At 49.0% G+C, this 12479-nt stretch overlaps 5 protein-coding genes across 5 annotated transcripts; 2 read left to right on the forward strand and 3 right to left on the reverse strand.

The window, feature by feature from the left end:
- Positions 1–398: 398 nt before the first annotated feature.
- Positions 399–2357, forward strand: BDV37DRAFT_268225 (putative bZIP transcription factor; the record flags this gene model as incomplete). The annotated part of the gene is made up of 2 exons (XM_032084144.1): positions 399–1213; positions 1271–2357. The coding sequence occupies 2 exons, from the start codon at positions 399–401 to the stop codon at positions 2355–2357; spliced, it is 1902 nt and encodes a 633-aa protein (XP_031946412.1).
- Positions 2358–3931: 1574 nt separating this feature from the next.
- BDV37DRAFT_141839 (tetratricopeptide repeat protein) lies at positions 3932–6453 on the reverse strand. Its single transcript, XM_032078844.1, has 5 exons — positions 5536–6453; positions 5432–5471; positions 5272–5365; positions 4844–5150; positions 3932–4654 (listed from the first exon to the last, which is right to left on the reverse strand). The coding sequence occupies exons 1-5, from the start codon at positions 6112–6114 to the stop codon at positions 4508–4510; spliced, it is 1167 nt and encodes a 388-aa protein (XP_031946413.1). The 5' UTR covers positions 6115–6453; the 3' UTR covers positions 3932–4507.
- An 860-nt stretch (positions 6454–7313) lies between these two features.
- Positions 7314–8248, reverse strand: atp4 (F1F0 ATP synthase subunit 4; the record flags this gene model as incomplete). The annotated part of the gene is made up of 4 exons (XM_032084145.1): positions 7314–7342; positions 7407–7629; positions 7704–8152; positions 8218–8248. 4 exons carry the CDS (start codon positions 8246–8248, stop codon positions 7314–7316), a joined length of 732 nt encoding a protein of 243 aa, XP_031946414.1.
- Positions 8249–8361: 113 nt separating this feature from the next.
- On the forward strand, positions 8362–10276 carry noc4 (ribosome biosynthesis protein NOC4). Its single transcript, XM_032078845.1, has 3 exons — positions 8362–8889; positions 8942–9153; positions 9213–10276. Exons 1-3 carry the CDS (start codon positions 8482–8484, stop codon positions 10243–10245), a joined length of 1653 nt encoding a protein of 550 aa, XP_031946415.1. The 5' UTR covers positions 8362–8481; the 3' UTR covers positions 10246–10276.
- Positions 10277–10527: 251 nt separating this feature from the next.
- BDV37DRAFT_278600 (uncharacterized protein) lies at positions 10528–11457 on the reverse strand (the record flags this gene model as incomplete). The annotated part of the gene is made up of 1 exon (XM_032086095.1): positions 10528–11457. The coding sequence occupies one exon, from the start codon at positions 11455–11457 to the stop codon at positions 10528–10530; it is 930 nt and encodes a 309-aa protein (XP_031946416.1).
- Between the last annotated feature and the right edge of the window lie 1022 nt (positions 11458–12479).

Genomic DNA, 12479 nt, shown 5'->3' on the forward strand with positions numbered 1-12479 from the left:
CTCCTGATCACAAGAGACCTCTTCTTTCCCCTTTACAAGAAACCGATCTTCTTCTTTTCCTCCCCTCGAACTTTGACTACCACCCTACTTTTACTTCCTCTTCTCCATACTCTTCTACCTCCACTATCGACCTTACTTTCTACCTACTTTCTACTCTTATTCTTTTTTTTTATAAACGCCTTCATTCTCTATACCGTGACATCCAATCATCCTGTCTCTCTCCCTCTTCTCTACTTGTCCTCATCATATCCTCAATCCAACCACCCAAATAAAAAAACCCCGCACGTTTTTTCCGTACAATCAGATTACACACCGCCTCTTGACTACTATCACGGCGCTTGTCTCCAAACAACCTTTTTCATTCTTCATTTTCATCGTATACACACATATTCACAGTCATGGCAAGGTATTCTCAACCGTCATTTGATTTTTACCAACAATCTCCCTCAAATTTGGATGCAAAGCCTTCATTTCCCGAGGAAGACGAGATGAGTGTATTGGATGATAAGATTCTCGACTCGACGTCGCCCGAACTTTCATCTTCCATTGCCGACCACCGGCGCTCTTCATATGATCATGCACCGGATGCTTTCTCACATCGTGATTCAGTCTGGTCCGACTTCTCCCAGTCCGTTCACAGCAACCAATCCCGGCATAACTCCCATGTCGGCCATCATCTTTTCGAGTCCGCTCCGAATCCTTTCATGAGACTGGACGGTGCTCACCACCCTGCCACCGCGTACGGCCAGCAGGCATCTTGGGCGCTTTCCAAGGAGACTGGCTCATGCACGCCCGCCGCCATGTACGACCATCATTTCCCATCGGACCTCGACAACGGCTCGTCGGCGCCGTTCTCGGGGGGTGCTGTTGGTCCGGTGAGCACCATCAACATCCCGTCCATGTCCTACCGTCCCGGAATGGCCTTTGCGCATCCCAGTGCTGTGGCCATGTCCCCGCAGTCCAGTCAAGGATGGATGCCTGCATCCACCGACATGCCGGATGCTGTTGCTCGCACCACGAAGAGCCCTACTTATCGGAATAGCTCTCCACTAAGCATCCGACGGGATGGAATTCGAAAAAAGAATGCTCGTTTTGAGATCCCAGCAGAGCGGACGTTAAGCAACATCGACCAGCTAATCTCCCAGTCGACCAATGAGGAGGAGATCAAGGAGCTGAAGCAACAGAAGCGGTTGCTGAGAAACCGTCAAGCTGCGTAAGTACAACCCTCACTGGCTGTCCGGCTTCATGGTTCACTAACAATTACACTTAGTCTGGATTCGCGCCAACGGAAGAAGTTGCATACTGAGAAGCTGGAGGAAGAGAAGAAGCAGTTCACCCAGATCATCAGCGACCTCGAGGAGGACTTGCAAAACATGAGGCTACGGGAGGCTGAACTTATGCGCGAGAAGAACGAATTGTTCGGTGCGCAACAGGAGCTCTACCACCATCTCAACAATATGGCCATGGAAAAGGAGGAACTGATCCGCGTGCATACCTTGGAGACCGCCGAGCTTCGCAAGAAGAACAACATCCTTAAGGAAACCGTGGAGAAGCTTGAGAGACATGCCAGACCCTCTACCTCCAATATGGCAACTGACTTCTCTGACTTCGAGAACCTCACCATGGACAACACTCCCTGGGAGGAACTTACCATGGTCAACAGCCTCTCCCTGGAGGCTGATCCAGTTACTAGTGCTCCTGCCAACGAGAGGAGCACAGAGAAATCTGCGAACAGTGACTACCCCTTCAGCTGGAACGCTTTCTACATGTGTCTCCTTTTTGGTGCCTTCATCGCCTCCAACGGTACTTCTCTTTCTGCTCGCGCTATTCCGCAGCTGTCGGAGGAATACCGCGCGGAGTCTGCCAACGTCCTCAAGGCCGTCTTGTCTTCTTCCCCACCAGAACTTGCACAGCCTTCGAACCAGGCCGCCGTCTCTGCGTCGGCTGGCCCGCTCCCGACAACTATTAGTGGGGCGGAGATGGCTCAGATGACTGCAGGCACTGCCCCCGCGTCCAACCTCGATGAGCTCCACAACTCGTTGGCGATGCCTACTAAGGCGCAGGAACAGGAACAGGTCTTCTCGCTCAATGCTGATCAGTACAACTCCTTGACCACTTATGATGACAACGGTGCTGAATACAAGCCGCAACAGGCTTCCCACCTCCAACAAGCGTTAGCTGCGATGCGGGGCAATGTTGCTCAGAAGATGCCGAGCAAAGCCACCTCTGATGTCTACTCGAGATCGCTCATGTGGGATCGGGTTCCTGATAAGGTAATCCAGGACTTCCGACGAATGGTCCAGGAATACGGTGTTGCTCCCGTCAAGGAAGAACATGCCGGCTTCAGTCAGTCCTAAGTAGCATAGCCAACAGGGACTGAAGTCATCGTACACCATCCATCTCAACTCTCCTCACCATATTCAGAGAAAGCCACCTTACCTAGCCTTCCTTGAAAGCAAACGTCCTCATCGGTTCCTCTGCTTTTTTCGCCTCTCTCGTCTTCTTTCGTTTGCAAACCAGTTTACTCTAGCGCTTTTTTTATTCTTACGGATATACGACGATTAAACCAGACATTAGCCATATGCATGCATAGACAGCTTACCATTTACTTCGACTGGATATATTTAACCGACTAGCTCTTCATTGACCTCGTCTCACAATTTAGCGATGTGTTTATATTTTTCGCGCTCCTTCGGAATTTTCGGCGTATATATGATTTACCGTTTTCTTGGGTTGGGTTTGGGAATGAATCTCACGGAAAGTCAGAAACATATTGCATCTATGTATACTCAAACTTCTTGCGTGTTCTTCTTTCATGATTTTGTTTATGAGTTTCCGGGGAGGCATGATCTTATTTAACGCTGGACGCTGTTTCCAGTCTGAAAACAGCAAAACGGTCCCACAGAACGACCTTTTTGATGAGCATCGCATTGATTATGGTTCAGGAACTATTGTTTTACTCTTGTTATTCTTGCGTTGGGTTGCATTGCGAGTGAGCTGAACTGGGCTAAGGGTGGTTCTCTTGTTACGATTATTCTTATGATATGACTGATATGTTCTATGATGAAAAATGCCTGTTAATGTTTTATGTTGATGATACTTTCTGGACAGTTGGGCCACGACATATGGGTGGCCCTTTTCTTGCATGCCTTGTTTCTGTCTTTTGATTTCCTTTGTGAAATACTTCTATACGGGTCTCCTCTCAGCGGGGCTGGCCTTTCTTTTGCACATGGCTTTACCGTTGGGCAGTAGCCCATGCCATTCCTTTGAATCACTTTTCTTTTGTCAATCAAATCTATGTATTATGAAATCATGGTTTGCATTGCATATATCTCTAATCCACTGGATCAATTGATGACGATATGAGTCTCACATCCTCCCGAGTTCCCAGATCTTGCATCTGCAGGTATCAGTACACCGTAAGGGTACTTACTCTTCCTTGCCGTCTGCAGAAGGTGTAAAAGCACTGCACAATGACATCTTTACATGCAGCCATACATGAACCCCACCTACCTTTAATCTGATCACGATGAGTCATTCCGAATCTCAGCCTCTACGTACTACCTTCCTCTCACCAGGAAATATGTACAGCACGCATGTATATATAAATCGAGTGTTTCACTCCATATTCCTGGAATCTATTCACGAGCCCGGGAAGAATAGCGTGTAGTACCATCACACCAAGAACTCAAGTCATTGAGTCACAGGCCCACCAGCAACAGGTCAGCGGTGAGGGTACAAAGCATGTAAATGCAAGAAGGAAACCAACATTAGATTGACAAATAAAACAAATTTCCGGGCCCAATGTTACATCAACAGAGTACAACAGGGAATCAAGAATGACAAACCAAATGAAGTGAAATACAAATAATAAGATAGACACTAAGCAAAAGTACCGATGGTATAGATTGGGTTGCCGTCAAAATGAGGCTGGCATTGGGTCATCAACATCGTTGCAAGTCACTTGGTTAAAGGTCAGATCATACTGGCGCCTTCCGCTTGTGGCACCCAGTATGGATCGTAGATGGTAATGAAGTGAAAGGTAGGTGTGTAGTGTGCCTCCCTTACGGGCCACCCCCATTATTAGGGCGATGATATTCCCCCCTCATCCTATGAGCGAAGACGTCTGGCTGGCTGATCTCAGTAGCTGAGAAATAACTCTATCTCCAATGATGTAGTCGAGAGTCATCTGATGAACAAAGAGACGGGCCCATAAACGGGGTTTCTCGGTGGAACGAGGCTGTAAGGTACCGGGAGCATTCGGTTCACTTTGGGTCGTATTTCTCTTTCCATATCCTGTAATTCGAGTAACGAGCATGTCAGCCTAAAATTCGGACAATTCATAGGTCGGTATGGGTGAGCATTGTGGTTGGTTGTAGGCGTGAGAGCGGTTTGCATGGCGCAGTTGTAAAGATGCGACGAGAGCCTATCGATTGAAGCGCTGCCGCTGATCCCTGACATGATAGCTGCAGGTGATAGCGAAGCGCGAATCCATACAGGCGGCACTTCACCACAATCTTAACGAGGTTTGCAGGGGAAACGCCCAAGATCCAAAAATAAAAAATATTCTAAGGATTGGCCTAACGTACCAAGAATTCCCAACTAATTTGCTGCCTTTCTGTTCGGCCAATCGGTAATATTTAGCAGCCGAGAACTAAACATTGACGCAACTGGGTTAGTCAACTGGACAAATAAGAGTTCCTAAGAGGACCAAGCGCAAAAGTGATGCGAATCTCAAGGTATTGATGCCCGAGAAACGAGACCATGATGACCAGGGTAGGTATAGCAAAAGTCTCGAGCTTGTACCATCGCTAGAAGGATGCGCTGATGCAACCAAACGTACCTTATCTTTTTTTCCGCCAAAACCCTCTAGGTAACACCACGCGACCTCGTTCATAGCGTCAGTGTCACCGAGATTTGCGGCCGTTTCGAAGTACTGGCGCGCTGCGGCAGGGTCTTTCTTGACTCCCCAGCCGTTGCGGAAGCAGTTACCCAACTCGAAGATAGCAAGGACCAATTCCCCTTTGGCTGCACCACCCTTTTTCATGCCTGCTTGGAGAGCCTGGGACTCAATCAATGCCGAGTTTGATGCTGCAGCTGAGAGATAGGTCACTGCCTGTTCTTCCGATTTGGGACATCCCCAACCATGTCTGGAGACGAATCCTGTTAGAACGTTTCCGGCAATACGAAAAGTACAAGGCAGCACTAGAAGGTAGGATGTTGATAGGAGGGGTTCAAAAAGAACCTAAGATGCTGTGGAGTAGTTCTTACCTTAGTGCGAGGCCGTAAAGTACTTGGCTCAGTGCGTTATTTGTACCGTTGGGATCTGCCAACCGACGAAACATTTCCGTTGACTTCTCCAATTCTGCAAGGATAACCTGTGTTAGTACATGTTTTCGAGTGCCTCTATTATGGCTTGTTCCCTACGTACCTCCAGCTTCATGGAGCCGAATCGCTTCTTGGATGTTAACCTATAAATGGCGTTAGCCTTCGAATCTACAATCAGTATAACCGCAACTGCGGTGTATCTCTTACATCTCCTTGAGGATCACTGAAACCGCTCCGACTAGAGCTCCTTGACCGTGATTCTATACTATGTCTCCCGAAGCGCGGCGAAGAAGGCGATAACGGAGATCCAAGATTCGGATTGCGCTGCACCAAGACCGTTGCTCTTTTCTCCCACTGAGCCTCTCTCTCCTGCTCATCACCTTTCTCATTGTTTATCTGCGGAAGATCAGACGGGATATTGGTCGAGGTAGCGGTGGAATTCCGCGAGCTGCCCCGATCGCGATGAAGCAATTGCGACAGCCTTCTTTCGCGCGGTTGAGACGGTGGAGATCCTAGGGATTCAGATGGCGCTCTCGAGCGACTAAATGGATTCAGTGACCGACGGCGCGAGGAAGAGCTAGGCGGTGACACTTCGAGATGTCTGTTCTGTTGGTGATAGACATCATCACCTTCGTAGATGGGTGGGGCGACGACTTCCTGGGAGGTGGTATCGGATCGAATGATTTGAGGAACCGGGCTCAGAAACGCGGAGGGGACACCCGCTGCATATTGGCCACTGGTATCATTGATTCTGTCCTTCTTATGAAGTATCTCTCGCAAAGGCATTTTTGTAGGGCGAGCTGATCGCTCGGAGAACTGCGGAGCGGACCTCGGGAAGTCTACCCGAATTGTGTGCAGCGTTTAATTTGAGGAATTGGTAAGTGCGGAGAGAAGATGACAAGCAGATGGAAAACCGGGGAACCGTTGACGTTGAAATATCTTGCAAACACGGGCAAAAAAAGCCTCAGCCTTCTGGTCGAATGGGAGGCAGGCAGAAGCGCTGAGGTTGGGGGCAGTGTCAGAGGTGAGCCTCGTACAAGGACAATTGATGATATTTTGAGTTAGTGCCTGTCATGCTTTTCTTTCATCTCTGTTTTGGTTGTCTTGGCCCCCAGTTGCCGGAATACAATGAGTCTGGTCATTCTTGTCGCATCCATTGCGCTCGGCCATACAGTTGAAGCGTTTACCCCGCGGATTACTCATGAAGATCTCCCCTGATTGTATGGATTCGCATACCCTCAATGAAGTGTACCGCAATCTCTCTTTATCGCAGTCGATTTGATCCAATAGTCAAGCACAAAAGCGGCCCAGGTTCAATGAAGGAGATTCAACAGAAGGGGTCTATCTTCTGAGATAGCTGAATCCGATGACGTCTCAATGTCTTAAAAATGCATGCATTATTGAGTGGGTTTGTCAGCAGGCATGCAACGAAGGCTTTTTATGCAGGCTGATGGTCCACACCTTCCTAGACCATCCACAAACAATCAGGCGTTCGTACACTCACTAGATAGAGCGTTAGTTTTTTTAAGTCCAAAAAAAAATAGCAGTGTTAAATTTTTTTTCTATGTTTTTTGCTAGTCTCTTACACTTTAGGATGGTCCCTTTCACTTCCATCCAGCATTTTAATTGTGAAAGACGCACAATGGAATTGGAAGAAACGGAAATCAGACTGCAACAAAAGAAAAGAAAAAAAAAAACTAACAGTAGACATGGAAGACAATCGGCGTTTGACTTGAATAAGGGCATCCTGTGCATGGCCAATACTGAGTATTTGAACATTCAAACGACAGGGGCGCCTTGGTCCCCCATCCCTTGGTAGATCAGCGTTCGGAAGGTTCTTCAGAGATATCGAAAAAGATCCGATTTACATTAGGTCATTAGCTATTTTGCTTAGGAACTCGTATTGGTATGTCTAATGTAGCACAGGAAACAGATCTTAAATTTATACATATTGCTAATAGCGAGGCTATTCATGCAACGTCCATTTACTGGGCCTTGGAGGAGGACATGATGCCTATGGATCCAAATTAGTATTGAAACGGACAAAAGCAACAACTGCATATATGCTTGGAACTTACGCTCAACATCGGCAACGCTCTGCTGGAGGATCTGCTGGAGGACCTTGGGGTTCTCAAGCTCCTTCTGGATCTTGCCGATGACAGACTCGGCAAGCTCACGCTGCTGGCGCTGCTTAACCTGACCTTCGTAGCGAACCCACGAGTCGAGAGCCTGCTTGGCCTCGTGGGCAAGGGCAGTGCGCTGCTCGAGCTCATAGGCTTGGGCCTCAAGCTGGGCGGTTTCCTTTGGTCGATCGTCAGCAATCCCTTGTTTCATGAAAGCCTAACCCATTGCAAAAGAACGCAAGGTTTATTTACCTTGGAAACAGCGAAGAGCTGCTTGGTGACATCAACAACACCAGCAAGCTCCTGGACGTTGTCCATACGCTGCTTGACAGCGTTGGTGTGGTCGGCACGGGCAGCGTTCAAGATATCCTTGTGCTTCTGGACCTGGCCCTCAGCCCACTCACGGTACATGGGACCACCGTACTTGGCAGCAGCGGTGAAAACACTGAGAAGACAGAAAGCAGCAACGGTTTCCTCGTTCATGACATAGAGCTCATTGCTGATAGCGGCAATGGAGAGACCGGCAGCGGCGGAGAGGGTGGCGGTCTTGGAGACCAGGGAGTTGCCGGGAAGGGCGTCAAGAATCGACTGGGCCTTCTTCTTGGGGTCCTCGGTAGGTACGCTGGAGGCCGAACGAGACACGGTCAGGTTGGCGATAGGAGCGACGTTGCGCGTGACGGTCGGCCGGAGCCGGGCAGCACCTAACTAGGGTTAGCGACAAAAACCGAGTGTTCGACGGGGCCGTATAGAGTTGCGTGAGGCATACCAATGGCGCTCTTAGCAAGACGCGAAGCCATTGTAACGATGGGAAGACCTTGACAAGATGTGATGGATGAACGGAACTGAGGAGACTTGAAGTCGGGATGGTTTGGGCGGTGCGGGAAGACACTAGCCTACTTCAGTATAGCGCGGCTGATCGGAAAAACCGTTAACCGAGGAATTTCCAAAAATTCATGGTTTGATGAAGAGTAAATGCACCAAAAGGCGTACGATTTGCATTTAGACTACGTTCTAAAAATTTTCGGACACAATGCCTGCCCCTACGGTCGGAGCCACGAGCTCCAAGAAAAGAAAGAGCCTCAAAGAGAGCGGTGTCCCGTCGTCGAAACGTCGTGCAGTGGCAGAGAGCGATAGCGCAGATGTGATGGTCGAAATCTCTCAATTGGAAGAACAGATTTCCGAGTCGCGAAAATACTACAACAACATCGCCAAGTTGATCTCGATGCTCAATGTGGACGAAAATGCTACCAATCCAAATTTGGCCGTCGCAGTATCCCTCTGTCGAGTGTTCAGCAGATTGATTGCCGGTGGAGATATGGCGGAGACAAGCAGGGCCGCAGAGAACGAGAAGATTATTGCGGCATGGTTGAAGGAACGCTGTCGCGAATACCAGAAGGCGCTTTCCGCCATACTGCGTGAGGGTGATACATCTGCTAAGGTTCGTGGCTCCCAGATGGCTCCTGAGTCCAACTCATGCTAACCCCAAGCAGCTCACAGCCCTCACACTCTGCATGCGCATGATCAGCGAACGTGCTACCCATATCCCTGGCGAGGACACTCAGGTCTGGTTATCTGGTCTGTTCAAGAATGTCATCGAAGCCATTATCGAAACCGGCGACAATGAGGCACTGCGGTCCGAGTTCCTCGAGAAGTTCGCAAAGGCATACGAAGACGTGCGGTTCTATACATTCGTGCAGATTGCGTATGCCACACCACCACATCCCCTTGAAAAGTCCCAGACAGTGCTAACAAGCCCCGAAGCGATATCGCAGATACGGAACAAAGCACAGAAACCCTCGACATCCTCATCTCCATACTTTCATCCTGCGACACGGTCCCGAGCCCCGAGCACGAATTCAAGAACTTCTACGTCAAATCCAGCAAAAAGAACAAGAAGCTCGTCTCCATTAATTCCCACAAGAAGCGCGCCCAAGACGCCTGGCTCGCCGTCCTCCGAAACAACATCTCTGAATCCCAGCGGAAGACCCTCCTCCGTATCATGGTCCACAACATCGAGCCCTGGTTCAGCCGTCCTGAACTGCTCATGGACTTCCTCACAGACTCTTACGACGTCGGCGGCGCAACCTCCCTGCTCGCCCTCTCCGGTCTCTTCTACCTCATCCAGGAGAAGAACCTGGATTACCCACAGTTCTATCAAAAGCTCTACTCGCTCCTCGATGCCGACCTGCTCCACTCCAAACACCGTTCCCGCTTCTTCCGCTTGATGAACACTTTCCTCGCCTCCACCCATTTGCCGGCTACTCTTATCGCCAGCTTCATCAAACGTCTCTCTCGTCTTGCGCTTAACGCCCCTCCAACCGCCATCGTTGTGATCGTCCCCTTCATCTACAACCTCCTCAAATCCCACCCCACCTGCACATTCATGCTCCACCGCGTTATCAAGGACGAAGTCAAAGCCGAATTGGAAGCTGAGGGCATGGACGACCCGTTCGATCCAGAGGAGCCCGATCCAGTTCGCACAAACGCCATAGAGAGCAGTCTATGGGAAATTCACTCCCTCCAACAACACTATCATCCCAACGTTGCCGCGATTGCACGCATTATATCTGAGCAATTCACGAAACAGTTCTATAACCTTGAAGATTTCCTGGACTATACCTACCAGGGCATGGTGCAAGCGGAACTGGGAACTGAGGAGAAACCCATGAAGCGGATCCCCGTTATTGAGTATCACATCCCCAAGCGGATATTTACCGATCGAATGTTGGAAGAGGACGGAGGCGTAGATACCGCACCGGGGAGCATTGTCAGAGGGTTATGGGATTTTGCATAAAGGTTACGCGCGATGCACAGGTAGACTTTCATTTTCTTCTTTAGCGTATATAATTGGTTTGGTTTGGTTAACATACCGAATATAAGTTTACACATCAAGACCGTGAACAAAAAGTCTTAGTTTATCATTAAGTCTAGTTAATAGACCACCTTGCCCTAAAAGCAGGAGCTAACTGGAATAATGGATCTATCTAAACAAAACATTACGAAGAAGTTCCAGCATTCAAACGCCATAACCCCAACTCCAGAAGAACAGCAATAAAGCCACCCAAATCAGATCATCTCACCAACGCCTCGCCGACCGACTACCATCAGGCCTCCAATTGTCAGCCCCATGATATTCTTCCTCTAGATACTCAACCTCAGCATTATTCCCTGTATAACTCGTCAAAGGCATATAGGACCCCGACGCTGCCGATGCCGCCTCTTGCTGCCACTGGCGATAAAGATAAGGCGAGACAGCAACCATGCCCATACCCGACTGCTGAACAAAATACTCAGGCCACATGGTCTCGTGCTCCTCCGCCACCGGATCTCCAGGATGATAGTCGCAGAAGACGTCTAAAGCAAACACACCCCGCTTCATGTCATCGAAGAGCTCATCGCTCACCTTGACCGGGATGCCCTCGATATGCACGCGCATTTTGTTCAAGATGGCTTGCGCCTTCTTGCGTCTGCGTCTGCGTCGCACGCCGACTTCGTCTTCCATTTGTTCCAGTATAAGCAGAATGTCTTTCTCAGTCGGGGCGTGCGCGATGGCGTACTCCATTCGCAGGGTGAGCTGGTGGAGTTCGTTTGCTACGGTGCGGAATAGGATGTCGACTTTGGTGAGGGCGGCATTGACTCGTGAGCCAAGGGAGCGTGCGAAGGCCCGTGGATAGAGTCGCTCCCAAAAGGCGAGCCAGTAGAAGACGCCTGTTCGGGACTTGCGGAGGCGGGTGAGTTCAAGCGTCGTGATGACACTTTGGCAGAGTGAGAGGGTGTGTAGGGCTCCTCTTCTGGTGTCTTCGATGGAGGCTTGGGATTCGTCTTCGTTTGTCGATACTGGTTCTGTGGGGTTTGGTGAGTCGGCTCGGCTGACGCTGTCCATCGATCTGTAAAATCGATGTGATGGATCCGGCGCTGTTGGTCTGGCTGGTGGCAGATCCGTTTCGACAGTCTGCGATGGGGGTCCAGCGCGTATCGGGGCCGCTGGTAGTTGTGTTTGCAACATCCTCGTAGCAGCTGACGGGACAACAGTATTAAGATTACTAGATAGATTGAAGTATCATGTAAAGCGGAATCAAGTGGATTGAGATGTCGGCTGAGGAGAACAGAAACGAAGGACAAGTAAGATGACAATCAAACGAATGTAGGATTAAAGAGCGACTTGGCGAACTATGTCATGAGTGCAGATAAAGACATTATTATTATTCAGTGAATGGTGACTGAGTTGGGAAATGTAGATACAACTGGTATTTGAAGGTTCACAGGATGTGTTCGAATCCATAACCACTGTGGACATCCTAAGTATGGACCACAAAGGAAGGAACGCTGGAGTGACTGGGTCGATCGCGAGATAAAAGATGAATGTAACTCCATTCAGGGCCAGATGCAACCGAATGATTCCGGACTGGAATTTTGCAGAGGAATTTGGTTTATTTAAGCGGGCCGGCGAGGGTGATGGCTTTCCACAGTCGGTATGGTTGATGTTGGCTGCATTTCCGTTTTCGGTATGCTACGCTCAGCCCTAGAGATAAGGCTGATATAGACTGCCACCGTTACCATCGATTAACTGGATTATTTTTGGAAAAGAAGAAGAAACAGATCTGCTATGATTCTTCCTATTTGAAATTTCGTTCAGTCCTTTGGTAGCGGCCAATCAACCGACGAGTAACTACTCTGAATCTCAACTTCATTTGTCCTCTGATAGGTCTACCCAAATAACACCAAGAAAAGGATAAAAGAGAAAGGGATTGAAAGGTTTGATTGTGCATTCCTTTTTCTTGATTCTTCTTTCGTTCCTCCACGCATGATATTATTATACGTATGTATGCTTTGAAGCAACAGCGACTCCTTTGTGTTGGAAGCAAGCACATACCAACCTAGGATGATTACGCAAATATAATGCCCGTAAACTGAGCTTCAGTTCTGATAGCGCTGGCCGGCGAACAGTCAACACTTTAAGCATCAGACCTGAAGAAGTTCTATAGAGCTCTGGGTAGTTTCTTTTTTTTTAAAAAAAAAAAAAAAGAA

Source organism: Aspergillus pseudonomiae (assembly GCF_009193645.1).
Source record: "Aspergillus pseudonomiae strain CBS 119388 unplaced genomic scaffold BDV37scaffold_4, whole genome shotgun sequence".
Classification (NCBI taxonomy): domain Eukaryota; kingdom Fungi; phylum Ascomycota; class Eurotiomycetes; order Eurotiales; family Aspergillaceae; genus Aspergillus; species Aspergillus pseudonomiae.